The following is a 12,678-nucleotide window of genomic DNA, read 5'->3' as shown; positions in this document are numbered from 1 at the left end:
CCCCCAGCTTACCACCTCTTTTTCCAGCACTGGGACTCCTCGCAGCTCGATATCACGCAACTAATGTCTTCAGAAGCTTATGTCAACCCTGCCTGCTGAGGATCCGTTTGGTGCAGGAGAAGTACAGCCTTTGAACAGCCCACCTAATCTCCTCATTGAGGAGAGACAGGTTGTTGCACTCGAGTAATGAAACATGAGCCAAGAGAGCTATGTAGACAGCGAAATAACCAAAGCAACCCACCGAAAACCCCTTGTTCACATTTGTGAGGTTGAATAGTCCACGGCGCAGAGCAGGAGCGACGCGTCAAACCCGTATCGTGGACTTGTGAACTTGGCTTCATTAATCATTCTACTCTCTTCCTCTGTATCTCCACAGAGAAGCCACTAATTAATGGTCCAAGCTGCGTCGAAAAAAAATTTGTTTCACCTGCCTTGTCGAATAAGCTGGAATATGGTGTCAATAACACCCTATCACCAGATAACGATTAAAATATTTCTTATTGTATGCAGCCATTTAGAATGTTATTAGAAATACTTAGTTGTAATATTTTCACTATCACTTGTTGCCTGCAGTTTAGATCATGATTCTGTTAACAGTTTTGGTCCAAATGTTTTATGTGCCAGTACTATTATTAATGACCATGCAACTTAACGTACTTAAAAACAAACGCTGTACTTAGACCACTGGTTTCATATTCGGAAGGAGGGGGTTCAGATCTTCTCCCACGCATCAAATGTTAAGTTATGCGTGGTTTCCTTAAAGCACGAACCCTGACCCATGTCTTTGGAAATGGTGTTCATAGTAGCTTAACCGCATTATTATTCATCATTAGACTTATTCCCGCATCATCCCTGTTTGATTTTGTATTTGTAACACCGTACACACTGACCAGAATCCCTGTTCATCCTGCTACCGGACTTCACTAATTCCGACTATATCTTTCTTGAAACTGTCCGTTCAACTTTTAAATTTTTTTAACCAGTCTAATTGATTAAAGGATGTAACATTCCACACTCAGACCCGTAGAATGCTAGTTTTGTTAATGACGACGTCATCCTGAGTAGTCCCCGCCCGGAGATCCGAATGTGGGACTATTTTATCTTCGAATTAAATTCTATAGATTTTTTCACCTGTTATAATCATTACATTTAAGTATTTTTTTAAGGAAAAAACTTCAGCATTCTTAAATTTTTTTTTAAATTTCAGCATTTGTAAAAAACGGAGGGGAGATGGATGGTGGGATATGGGGAGCAGTTATTAGTTACACGATGATGTGGAGACATTAAACAAAGAAATTCCTGTGTAGGTTGACAAATGGACAAATTATTATGCCAAAGGATTTTAGTAAAGGAAGAAAAATAATTGGTTTCATATTACGTTCGTTACTGAAAACGAATTCTTCGCAGCTGTCGAATGTCGCTTGCCCGGTGTCGGCGAATAAGTACGATATTGCATTGCCTGCGTTATTCTAAATTACGATGCAAAGTTCCTTCGGTCATGAACGCATGTCCGAAGTAACTTTGTATCGTAATTCAGAATAACAAAGGCACTTCAATGTCATCTGTATAATCAGTCACTTAATATCCACAGGCAGTATGTTACTTTTTTCTAAATAGTGCCCACTTTGATAGAAATCTCTCCAAATAGAACCTATAGAGAGAAGAAAAATAGTTATTTCTGAGCTCTCATAAAAACCTGATCTTCTATCTCCACCCGCAAATGCTTTGTCTGAATACTTTGAGGTTAGTTACATGCCAGTTACGTCAGCTTGTGATGCGAAGATGATTTTTTTTTCTTTTTTTAAAGAAATAAATGTGTTTGTCACCGAATTACGATTCCTTTGCATTCTACAAAGACTGCATAGTCAATGCTGTCGTCTGCTAGCAAAGTCTAATCTTAGGTTATGCTGAATATCGGCAAGCATTACTTCGAACGCGGAGTTTTTTCAACCAATCAGGTGACTTGGCGTAGAGTTTCGATAAGGTCGCATGGGTGAACAGCCAATCAACACACCTACTTCCTAGGCACAGAGCCGACAAAACGTCTTTTACATCGTGCTGTACGCTTACGATTTTCTGAAATTTAATATGCCTTGTGAATGATTTGAGATGAGCCTTCTAAACTGCAGCTTTCAGGAGTTTTGGAGAGACGATTGGTTGTTTGCTTTGCATTGGCATAATTCCATTGTCCTTGTACATGATTTTTCAGCTGTCATTGTCTACCAACGGCTGCAAGTTTAGGCCGTTTTGTTCTTTCTTTCGTAATGGTCGTTAATGGAGAAAGGTCGACTTTCTTCGGTTTCCCACTCAATAAATATTATAAAGATGATTAAAACTGTGTGTCGGACCGAGAGTCAATTTCGAGTCTCGTTCCGGCAGCCAGTTTCAATCTCCCCTGAAGTTTCATATCAGCGTACACCCCGCTGCATACAGAAAATTTTGTTCTGCTAGGAATTAATTTTCTGCTCTTTGTTAATTTATAGTATTGTAAATCCACATGGTCAAGTAGAGGCCTTTTAGCATCTGGTGACCATACATTTTCGTCTATACTCTGAACAAACAATTGAAGTTAATTTCAAGTGTATCACGAATAGTTTTCCCCTTGAAATTACTTTTCAGTTTTACGAGATTTCATGCTCAAATTCACATGCGTGTGTTAGCAAAACTTCTTGCAATTGATTGCCTTCAGCAGAATTAATACTTATACAGACTGCCTCCATCAAAAAAGTATGTTCTTCCTTACTTGCAAATTTTAAGTCGGTCAAGATAAATCGCGAATTGCAGAGAAATTAAAGACGCATGCCGTAATCATGAATACATTGAGAATTCGTATTTCAGTGAGTCATCCTTCTTGTTGCCACGTATTATGCAGTCACATGTGCAATGGACGCCTCTTTTCACTACGAGAAGAGGCTTTTATACTTACAGGATGTATCAGACGACTGAAGGTTTTGCTTATAATTTTGCCTACTCTTAGGTATTTTAACGCCTTTCCCTTACGTTACGAAGTTCTCTTAATACCTCATACTGCGTTAATAGTTGTCAGATAGCGTTATTGCCTCATTAGTAGGTCAAATTCTGTAAGAGAAGGGAAATATATTCAGGGCGTTATAACGGAATCGTACAGTTGTATACGCTCTTTTTTTCAAAAAGTAATTGTCCGAACCGACGGAAACCGGTAGATGTTCATTTACAGCAAAGGAATATCTAACATTTCAGAGAAATTGCATGATTTATTCAGGAGAAAGGGCTTCACAAATTGAGAAAGTTAATAACCGTTGGTCAACTTCTGGCCCTTAAGCAAGCAGTTATTCGGCTTGGCTTCGGTTTACAGGGTTATTACAAATGATTGAAGCGATTTCACAGCTCTACAATAACTTTATTATTTGAGATATTTTCACAATGCTTTGCACACACATACAAAAACTCAAAAAGTTTTTTTAGGCATTCACAAATGTTCGATATGTGCCCCTTTAGTGATTCGGCAGACATCAAGCCGATAAGCAAGTTCCTCCCACACTCGCGCAGCATGTCCCCATCAATGAGTTCGAAAGCATCGTTGATGCGAGCTCACAGTTCTGGCACGATTCTTGGTAGAGGAGGTTTAAACACTGTATCTTTCACATAACCCCACAGAAATAAATCGCGTGGGGTTAAGTCGGGAGAGCGTGGAGGCCATGACATGAATTGTTGATCATGATCTCCACCACGACCGATCCATCGGTTTTCCAATCTCCTGTTTAAGAAATGCTTCTGCTTTAGCTTTTTCCGTAAGATTTTCCAAACCGTCGGCTGTGGCACGTTTAGCTCCCTGCTTGCTTTATTCGTCGACTTCCGCGGCTACGCGTGAAACTTGCCCGCACGCGTTCAACCGTTTCTTCGCTCACTGCAGGCCGACCCGTTGATTTCCCCTTACAGAGGCATCCAGAAGCTTTAAACTGCGCATACCATCGCCGAATGGAGTTAGCAGCTGGTGGATCTTTGTTGAACTTCGTCCTGAAGTGTCGTTGCACTGTTAAGACTGAGTGATGTGAGTGCATTTCAAGCACGACATACGCTTTCTCAGCTCCTGTCGCCATTTTGTCTCACTGCGCTCTCGAGCGCTCTGGTGGCAGAAAGCTGAAGTGCGGCTTCAGCCGAACAAAACTTTATGAGTTTTTCTACGTATCTGTAGTGTGTCGTGACCATATGTCAATGAATGGAGCTACAGTGAATTTTTGAAATCGCTTCAGTCATTTGTAGTAGCACTGTATATTGTTGTATGTCCTCTTGAGGGATATCGTGCCAAATTCCGTCCAATTGGAGAATTAGATGGTTAAAATCCCGAGCTGTCTGGAGGGCCGTGCCCATAATGCTCCATAATTTCTCAGTTGGACAGAGATCCGGCGACACTGCTGGACAAGGTATGGTTTGGCAGGCATGAAGACAAGCAGCAGAAACTCTTGCTGTGGGCAGGCGGGCATTATCTTACTAAAATGTAGGCCCATGATGGTTTGCCATGAAGGGCAACAAAACGAGGTGTAGAATATCCTCGACCTACCCCTGTGCTATGAGAGTACCGCGGATTGCAACCAAAACAGTCCTGCTAAGAAAAGAGTCAGTTTGGTATCCCACCACAGTCCAGGGCTTCTCCAAACCGTCTTCGCTGCTCATTGGCTCTCATTTCGAAGAGGGACTCATCACTTAAGACAATGCTACTCCAGTCAATGACATTCCAGGCCGAAGACGCGTCTGGAGACGCCTCGGTCAGCGATGGAATAGCAACCTGACTGACGCCCGCCATACTGCCCGACTACCAGGAGTGATGCTTTGGGGTGACATTTCTTTTCATGTCAGGACCCCTTTGGTTGTCGTCCGCGACACCCTTACAGTACAGCGGTACATCGACGATATTCTACGCTCCGTTTTGCTGCCCTTCATATCAAGCCATCATAGGATTACATTTCAGCAAGATAATGCCCGCTACACGGCGAGGATTTCTATTGTTTGTCTTCGTGCTTTCGATAACTTATCTTGGCCAGAAAGGCCGGCGGATAGTTCCCCAACTGAGAATTTTCGGAGCATTGTGGGCAGAGTCCTCCAAAAAGCTGGAGATTTTGACGATCTAACGCACCAATTGGACAGGATTTAGCACGATATCCGTCAGGAGGACATCCAGCTGCGGCATCGATCAATGCCAAGACGACTACATTTCCGACCCCATTCTGATCATTCCATCGTGGTGCGTGATTTTTTTTACCGTCGAGTGTATTTTGACATAAGAGTGAGTGGGTAGAGATCAAGAACGCCACAGTCAGGTTACCTGCTCGCTGTCGTCGTGCGTGCAGTTGAAGAGCGGCGCGTGGTCCGAGGTGTTGTGCACCATGTTGTCGCACGTGAAGAAGCCCGCCTCCGGGTCCCAGGACACCACCCCCCGCCACGGCACCGCGGCCAGCACCACCAGCAGCACCTGCAACACAATTTATTTAATGCAGCTATTAAAATAGCACTGTAAAAGTGTGCCCTGACAACGCTGGGTCGCGCAACGAAGTGACTGTGGTACAGGAAAAGCGGTCACAGACCGTGAATGACACTGATGGACTATGTCCTACACTAAGGTGCCGTCAGTAAGAAATGCCAAATCCAAAAGCAAAAATACCCACTCACAGAAAGTTTTACGCCGAACACAGGCGGCACCAGAAAATACGAGGGCAGTTCAATAAGTAATGCAACACATTTTTTTTCTCAGCCAATTTTGGTTGAAACAACCGGAAATTTCTTGTGGAATATTTTCAAACATTCCCGCTTCGTCTCGTATAGTTTCATTGACTTCCGACAGGTGGCAGCGCTGTACGGAGCTGTTAAAATGGCGTCTGTAACGGATGTGCGTTGCAAACAACGGGCAGTGATCGAGTTTCTTTTGGCGGAAAACCAGGGCATCTCAGATATTCATAGGCGCTTGCAGAATGTCTACGGTGATCTGGCAGTGGACAAAAGCACGATGAGTCGTTGGGCAAAGCGTGTGTCATCATCGCCGCAAGGTCAAGCAAGACTGATGTCCCGCGTGCGGGCCGGCCGTGCACAGCTGTGACTCCTGCAATGGCGGAGCGTGCGAACACACTCGTTCGAGATGATCGACGGATCACCATCAGACAACTCAGTGCTCAACTTGACATCTCTGTTGGTAGTGCTGTCACAATTGTTCACCAGTTGGGATATTCAAAGGTTTGTTCCCGTTGGGTCCCTCGTTGTCTAACCGAACACCATAAAGAGCAAAGGAGAACCATCTGTGCGGAATTGCTTGCTCGTCATGTGGCTGAGGGTGAAAATTTCTTGTCAAAGATTGTTACAGGCGATGAAACATGGGTTCATCACTTCGAACCTGAAACAAAACGGCAATCAATGGAGTGGTGCCACACCCACTCCCCTACCAAGAAAAAGTTTAAAGCCATACCCTCAGCCGGTAAAGTCATGATTACAGTCTTCTGGGACGCTGAAGGGGTTATTCTTTTCGATGTCCTTCCCCATGGTCAAACGATCAACTCTGAAGTGTATTGTGCTACTCTTCAGAAATTGAAGAAACGACTTCAGCGTGTTCGTAGGCACAAAAATCTGAACGAACTTCTCCTTCTTCATGACAACGCAAGACCTCACACAAGTCTTCGCACCCGAGAGGAGCTCACAAAACTTCAGTGGACTGTTCTGCCTCATGCACCCTACAGCCCAGATCTCGGACCGTCGGATTTCCATATGTTTGGCCCAATGAAGGACGCAATCCGTGGGAGGCACTACGCGGATGATGAACAAGTTATTGATGCAGTACGACGTTGGCTCCGACATCGACCAGTGGAATGGTACCGTGCAGGCATACAGGCCTTCATTTCAAGGTGGCGTAAGGCCGTAGCATTGAATGGAGATTACGTTGAAAAATAGTATTGTGTAGCTAAAAGATTGGGGAATAACCTGGTGTATTTCAATGCTGAATAAAACAACCCCTGTTTCAGAAAAAAAGTGTTGCATTACTTATTGAACTGCCCTCGTACTAAATCTATGCCGCGCGGGATTAGCCGAGCGGTCTTGGGCGCTGCAGTCACGGACGGTGCAGCTAGTCCCGGCGGAGGTTCGAGTCCTCCGTCAGGCATGTGTGTGTGTGTTTGTCCTTAGGATAATTTAGGTTAAGTAGTGTGTAAGCTTAGGGACTGATGACTTTAGCAGTTAAGTCCCTTAAGATTTCACACACATTTGAACATTTTTTTACTAAATCTATGAGTGGCACTGAGGCCAGAACAACCTTTTCTTGTGAGAAGAGAAACTGACAAGAATTCACCTTGAGGCCAACCCTGTCTTTCGGTTGTGATTCCATACCTCTCCCAGCTCATCTCGTACCGACCCCTGCCTTCCTTGTGGAGGAAAAAGGATTCGGTCAGTAGCCGGCTGGTGACGTCTGTTACCAATCCTCATATTCTGCTACTTCAGTAGTTTGAAACTTTTTAAGGACATTACTGGTCTATGATCTGCACCCTGGTCAGTGTAAGCAATTACTCATTAGGCATTTCAACAGTTCCCAAAAACACTCATACTTTATTTTCGTATATTCCGTTTGAGCAGTTAACATGAATAGTGTGCGAAATACGAGATGTTTATTTCTGTGTTTTACACACAAGGGCCAAAGAAACTGGTATAGGCATGCGTATTCAAATACAGAGACATGTAAACAGGCAGAATACGGTGAGGTGGTCGGTAACGCGTATATAAGACAACTAGTGTCTGGCGCAGTTGTTAGATCGATTACTGCTGCTGCAATGTCAGGATATCAGCATTCAAGTGAGTTTAGATGTGGTCCTATAGTCGGTGCACGAGCGATCTGACACAGCTGGGATTTTCCTGTACGATCATTTCACGACTATACCATGAATACCAGGAATCCGGTAAAACCTCAAATATACGACATCACTGCTGCCGGGAAAAGATCCTGCAAGAACGGAACCAACGACGACTGAAGAGAACAATTCAACGTGACAGAAGTGCAACACTTCAGCAAATTGCTGCAGATTTTAGTGCTGGGCCATCGAGAAGTGTCGTTGCCTGGTCAGCGAGTCTCGTTTCGAACTGTACTAAGCGGATAAACGTGTACGGGTATGGAGACAACCTCATGAATCCATGGGCCCTCCATGTCAGCAGGGGACTGTTCAAGCTGGTCGAGGATCTGAAATGGTGTGAGGCGTGTCCAATTGAAGTGATATGGCACCCCTGATACGTCTAGATACGGCTCTGACAGGTGATACGTACATAAGCATCCTACCTGATCACCTGCATCCATTCATGTGTATTCCGACGGACTTGGGGGCAATTACAGCAGGACAATACGACACACCATTCGTCAGGAATTGCTACAGAGTGGCTCCAGGAAGACTATTCTGAGTTTAAGCGCTTCCGCTGGCCACCAAACTCCGCAGATGAAAATGATTGGCATATCTAGGATGCCTTGCAACGTGCTCTTCAGAAGAGATCTCCACCCGCTCGTATTCTTACGAATTTTCGACAGCCCTGCAGGATTCATGGAGTTAATCCCCTCCAGCACTACTTCAGCCATTAGTCGAGTCCATACTACGTCGTGCTGCGGCACTTCTTGCAAGCTGGGTCCCTGCACGGTATTAGGCAAGTATACCAGTTTCATTGGCTGTTCAGTGTGTTATGGCAGATGATCCCCATCGGCTATAATGCTATCATACTTGTAAGAATTTACTTCCCAGTTTGTTTCATTTTCGACTATTACGCTTCAACTGTCAGAAAACAACTGCCTTAGAATTCATTTGCTAATATAACCTAGAATGCTTTTATTTTTGTTACACGCTTTATGACTTAGGCATGGCTCTTCAGACAGTTGGCTTTCTCTTTCGCTGGTGCCATACAGGAAGTCAACATACGAGTGTGGAGCTCTCGCAATGCAAGCACAGGATGTATAATGGTTTTCGACCGGTAAGTCCAGCGTAGCTTGCGGTGAGGCCGCACACTGCTACCGTGTAGCAGCCAGAAAAGGCCCGTGATGCCAATTCAGGAGCGTAATCGTCACGTACAGTACCGCAAGCATGCTCAGTTGGACGTGAGCATTCGGAGCGCGATGGCTACTCTGGAGCGTGATAATCTCATGTGATAGACTTGATCATCCTTCCCACGGAACCTATTCTCAGAGATGCACGTAAAACGGGCCACATTCCAGTACATTTTTCCTCAATGAAACAGTTTTGGAAGAAAACGTTTGGTATTTCGACCTTCTGTCATATTCCGTTTCGTTGCCAAGGCTCATAATGTGTGGACAGATGGCCTCGATCCGTTCACTGATTTAACGTAAGGGCAAATACAGTGTGAGGCGCGTAAATCTGGGCAAATAAAACTTTTTTAAGAGCAAGTTTACTAAAAAAATACAAATGAAAATCATTTTAGATATAGGTAGAGGCATCTTTCAAGGGTAACATTACTCTATGTAGCCCCCTTCAGCCGCAATGACCGTCTCCAATATTGTCCTGAAGCGATCGCACTCCCTCTTTAAAACAGTGCCGTCCGTATTCACGAATGCCGCTTCGATAGCGGTGCGTAGAGTTGCGAAATTAGTGTCCTGTATTTTTGGTAACTCTTTCGACTACGCTCGAGAGGGTTCAAGTCCAGAACTCCTTTGACCAGATCATGTCAACGTTATTCGAGAGGCAGTTTTGGAGTAAATGGCTCGTACGAGCCAGTGCACCGTCCTGTTGTGAGATATACTGTCTCCCCTGAGGTCACGGTTTCACGACATTCCTCAAAACTTGCAGAGAAACTTATTTTGTGACAGTTTGCCCTTTGTGATGTCACCCACACTAGATACAACACCTCGGACGTGGACGCCAGACTTCTCCGAAGCCCACAATGTCGTAAACAGTTGATCTTGGGTACCCCAATAATCGAACTATTTCGATGGGGAAACTCTCAGCGCGAAGACTTTCGATAATCACTTCTCTTCGGCTGTATTCCGCACTTGCCCGTAATATCTCGACTATTTTGCGATTCTGATCGTTTTCTAGATGCCTATGGCTTTCAAAAACTCCAATCGCAACCTCCGGCGGATCTACGATATGGTGGGAAATTTAAATTGAAATCTGTCGGGATTTAAGCGCAACACCCCGTATTTTCAGGGTTTTCTGCCATTAGACAGAATCTTACATTAGAATTCGATGAACGCATCACGCGTGTCTCTCCTGGCGCTGATTTTGGATCTGTTCAGCTTTTAAACGTCTGTGAAGTCTTGGTCACTTTCAGATTTTCAGTGAAGTTCTCTTTGCTATCTGACTTGGCTGTCGAACCACGGCGGGTCTTCCCCACACCTGTTCTTCAATACTTTCTTCACTGATGCTCGATGTTTTGGGTCCTTGCAATGAATTTTTCATATTGACCGCAAAGGCAAATTCAAATCTATTTTTTGTCTTTGTTTACATTCCTATCTTTTTTTAAATTCGAGGTCACGCGTCCTGTGAATACACGTTATGTGTCTTTCGCGCAGTGGTTTCCATTGCCTTCTGCGTCCTCATGACATTGATCATTGCTGATTCTTCCGCCTTTAGGGGGAGTTTACCACCCCAAGGACAAGAGTGTCCTGAACCTCTGTCGGCTTGTCTGCCCTCTTGACAACGCTGTTGGTACAATTGGGGCGTCTTCTTAAGGCGGAAGTCTTCGGCCACCAAAATTGATTATTGATTATTAATCACAATTTAAGCGGCTGCAGGTTTCGAACTCAGGACCAAAGCCGTTTTGATTATTAATCAGATACGCTTTCCTAAACCACAGGTGCGAAGTACGTGAGAACCAGAAGTAAAAAAATTAAGCAGCGCCTCTGCGTCTCCTGACGCGACCACTCAACTGCTGCTGCAGTTAAGAGGAGGAGAGCAAAACCCTGTGCCAGCATATAGCCAACGACTCTGGAATAGCAACAAGGTGAGCACTGATCTTATCTGATTGGCGGAGCTCCGTCGAAGGTGTCACATTCCCTCACCCCTCGAGGCGCTACAGCCAAGTTCTGAATTTGATCCTAGTCGTTGCCACACAGTCTGGTGATTAATAACTGTACACCAACAACCCTCCTTCCGTTGCTGCCCAAACAGTAGCTGTCATTATCTCACTATCAGGTCAGGTAGGTCTGACTAATTCATTTACTTCTCAGTATGTTTACGTACAACTGCATGTAATACACGCCTAAACTTCTTCCGCAGCTCATATGAGCGCTAAATTTATTGATTACGTAGAAAGAAACATGCTTATTGTGATGTTTCTCTGTAACCAACTCTGAATTTACGAGGTCAGTTCAAAAAATTCCGGAACATACGTGATTTCATGCCAGTGATTTGTTGGAGCCAAATGCGGTTGGCATCCCTGCACACGCCTGTGTTTAATGTGTAACTGCCGAAAGTTTCAGTGTTGTATGTCTGCTAGTTATTGTTGAGTGCTATACTCAGGAGAACGTTGTGTCGCACAGTTTGCGAATTTCCAGATGGCAACGAATCTGCATTAAATTTTGTTTGGACCTCAACAAAACCTTTACACAGACACACTAAAAGATACAGGAAGCCTACGGCGATGAGTGCTTAAGCTGTACTCGGTGTTACGAATGGTTTACACGGTTTAAAAATGGTCGAACGGAAGTTAGGAATGACGTTCGTTCAGAACGCCCTTCGACGCCTACCGACGACCCTCGTGTCAGGGACATCAACGAAATTGTGAGTGCTAATCGAAGAAGGACTGTCCAAGAGATTGCAGCAGAATATAACATTTAAGTTGAACCATGTTATGAAATTCTGACACGGCATCTTGGAATGCATCGTGTTGCTGCCAAGTTCGTCCACGGCTCATGCGTTCAAATGGCTCTGAGCACTATGCGACTTAACTTCTGAGGTCATCAGTCGCCTAGAACTCAGAACTAATTAAACCTAAGTAACCCAAGGACATCACACACATCCATGCCCTAAGCAGGATTCAAACCTGCTCCAGACTGTAGCGCCTAGAACCGCACGGCCACTCCGGAGGGCCACGTCTCATGAGTGAACACCAGGAAGACATTCGCTGCGCAGTTGTGAAGAGCTTTTGGATCGGAGACGTTCCTTAAGAGAGTCATAACTGGTGACGAGAGTGAAGTTGAAATCCCATTGAAAGGACGAAGGTTTGCAACTATAGACGAGATAAAAGGGAATTCGGAGACGGCGCTTTGAGCGATCCAGTGAGAGGCGTACCAAGACTGCTTCCGGAAGTAAAAATGGCACTGGGAGCGGTGTATCAATTGTGGGGGTGAGTATTTCGGAGGAGACCATGCACAATTAGTAAAGGTAAGCATAGAAAAATTTTACGGACAAAATTCCGGAATTTTTTAACAGACCTCGTATATTCCCGGTTGAGGTGAGACTACTGACCCTATTTTAAACGACTAGCCAAATAAAGGCACGAAACTCATTTAAAACTATTCTTATACAGAATGGTCTATAAAGCCTGTAAGGATGTTAGAGGGGAGGCTGTGCTGAGAATTAATTGTTAAGAAAGAAAATCGATTCTTTACGCTGTATCAGAGCTAAACAGCACTGAAGTTACCCAAATAGGTCGTCGCGCGTGCAAATGAAAGCACTTGTACGTTCTAAAACGCGGTAAAAAATGGAAATGAGCATATGGCATCGTTGGCTGGGA

The 12,678-nt window shown here is 44.5% G+C and overlaps 1 protein-coding gene across 1 annotated transcript in view; it reads right to left on the bottom strand.

Annotated features, from left to right (window-relative positions):
* The window catches only part of LOC124605949 (toll-like receptor 2), a 345,947-nt gene that overhangs the window by 242,577 nt on the left and 90,692 nt on the right, over nucleotides 1-12,678 (bottom strand). The window contains exon 2 of the mRNA XM_047137910.1: nucleotides 5,303-5,449. Coding sequence (XP_046993866.1) covers nucleotides 5,303-5,449 — 147 coding nt within the window. The remainder of the gene's footprint in view (nucleotides 1-5,302; nucleotides 5,450-12,678) is intronic.

The sequence above is a fragment of the Schistocerca americana genome, chromosome 3, assembly GCF_021461395.2.
Source record: "Schistocerca americana isolate TAMUIC-IGC-003095 chromosome 3, iqSchAmer2.1, whole genome shotgun sequence".
Lineage (NCBI taxonomy): Eukaryota > Metazoa > Arthropoda > Insecta > Orthoptera > Acrididae > Schistocerca > Schistocerca americana.
This window is presented reverse-complemented; position numbering and strand designations above follow the sequence as displayed.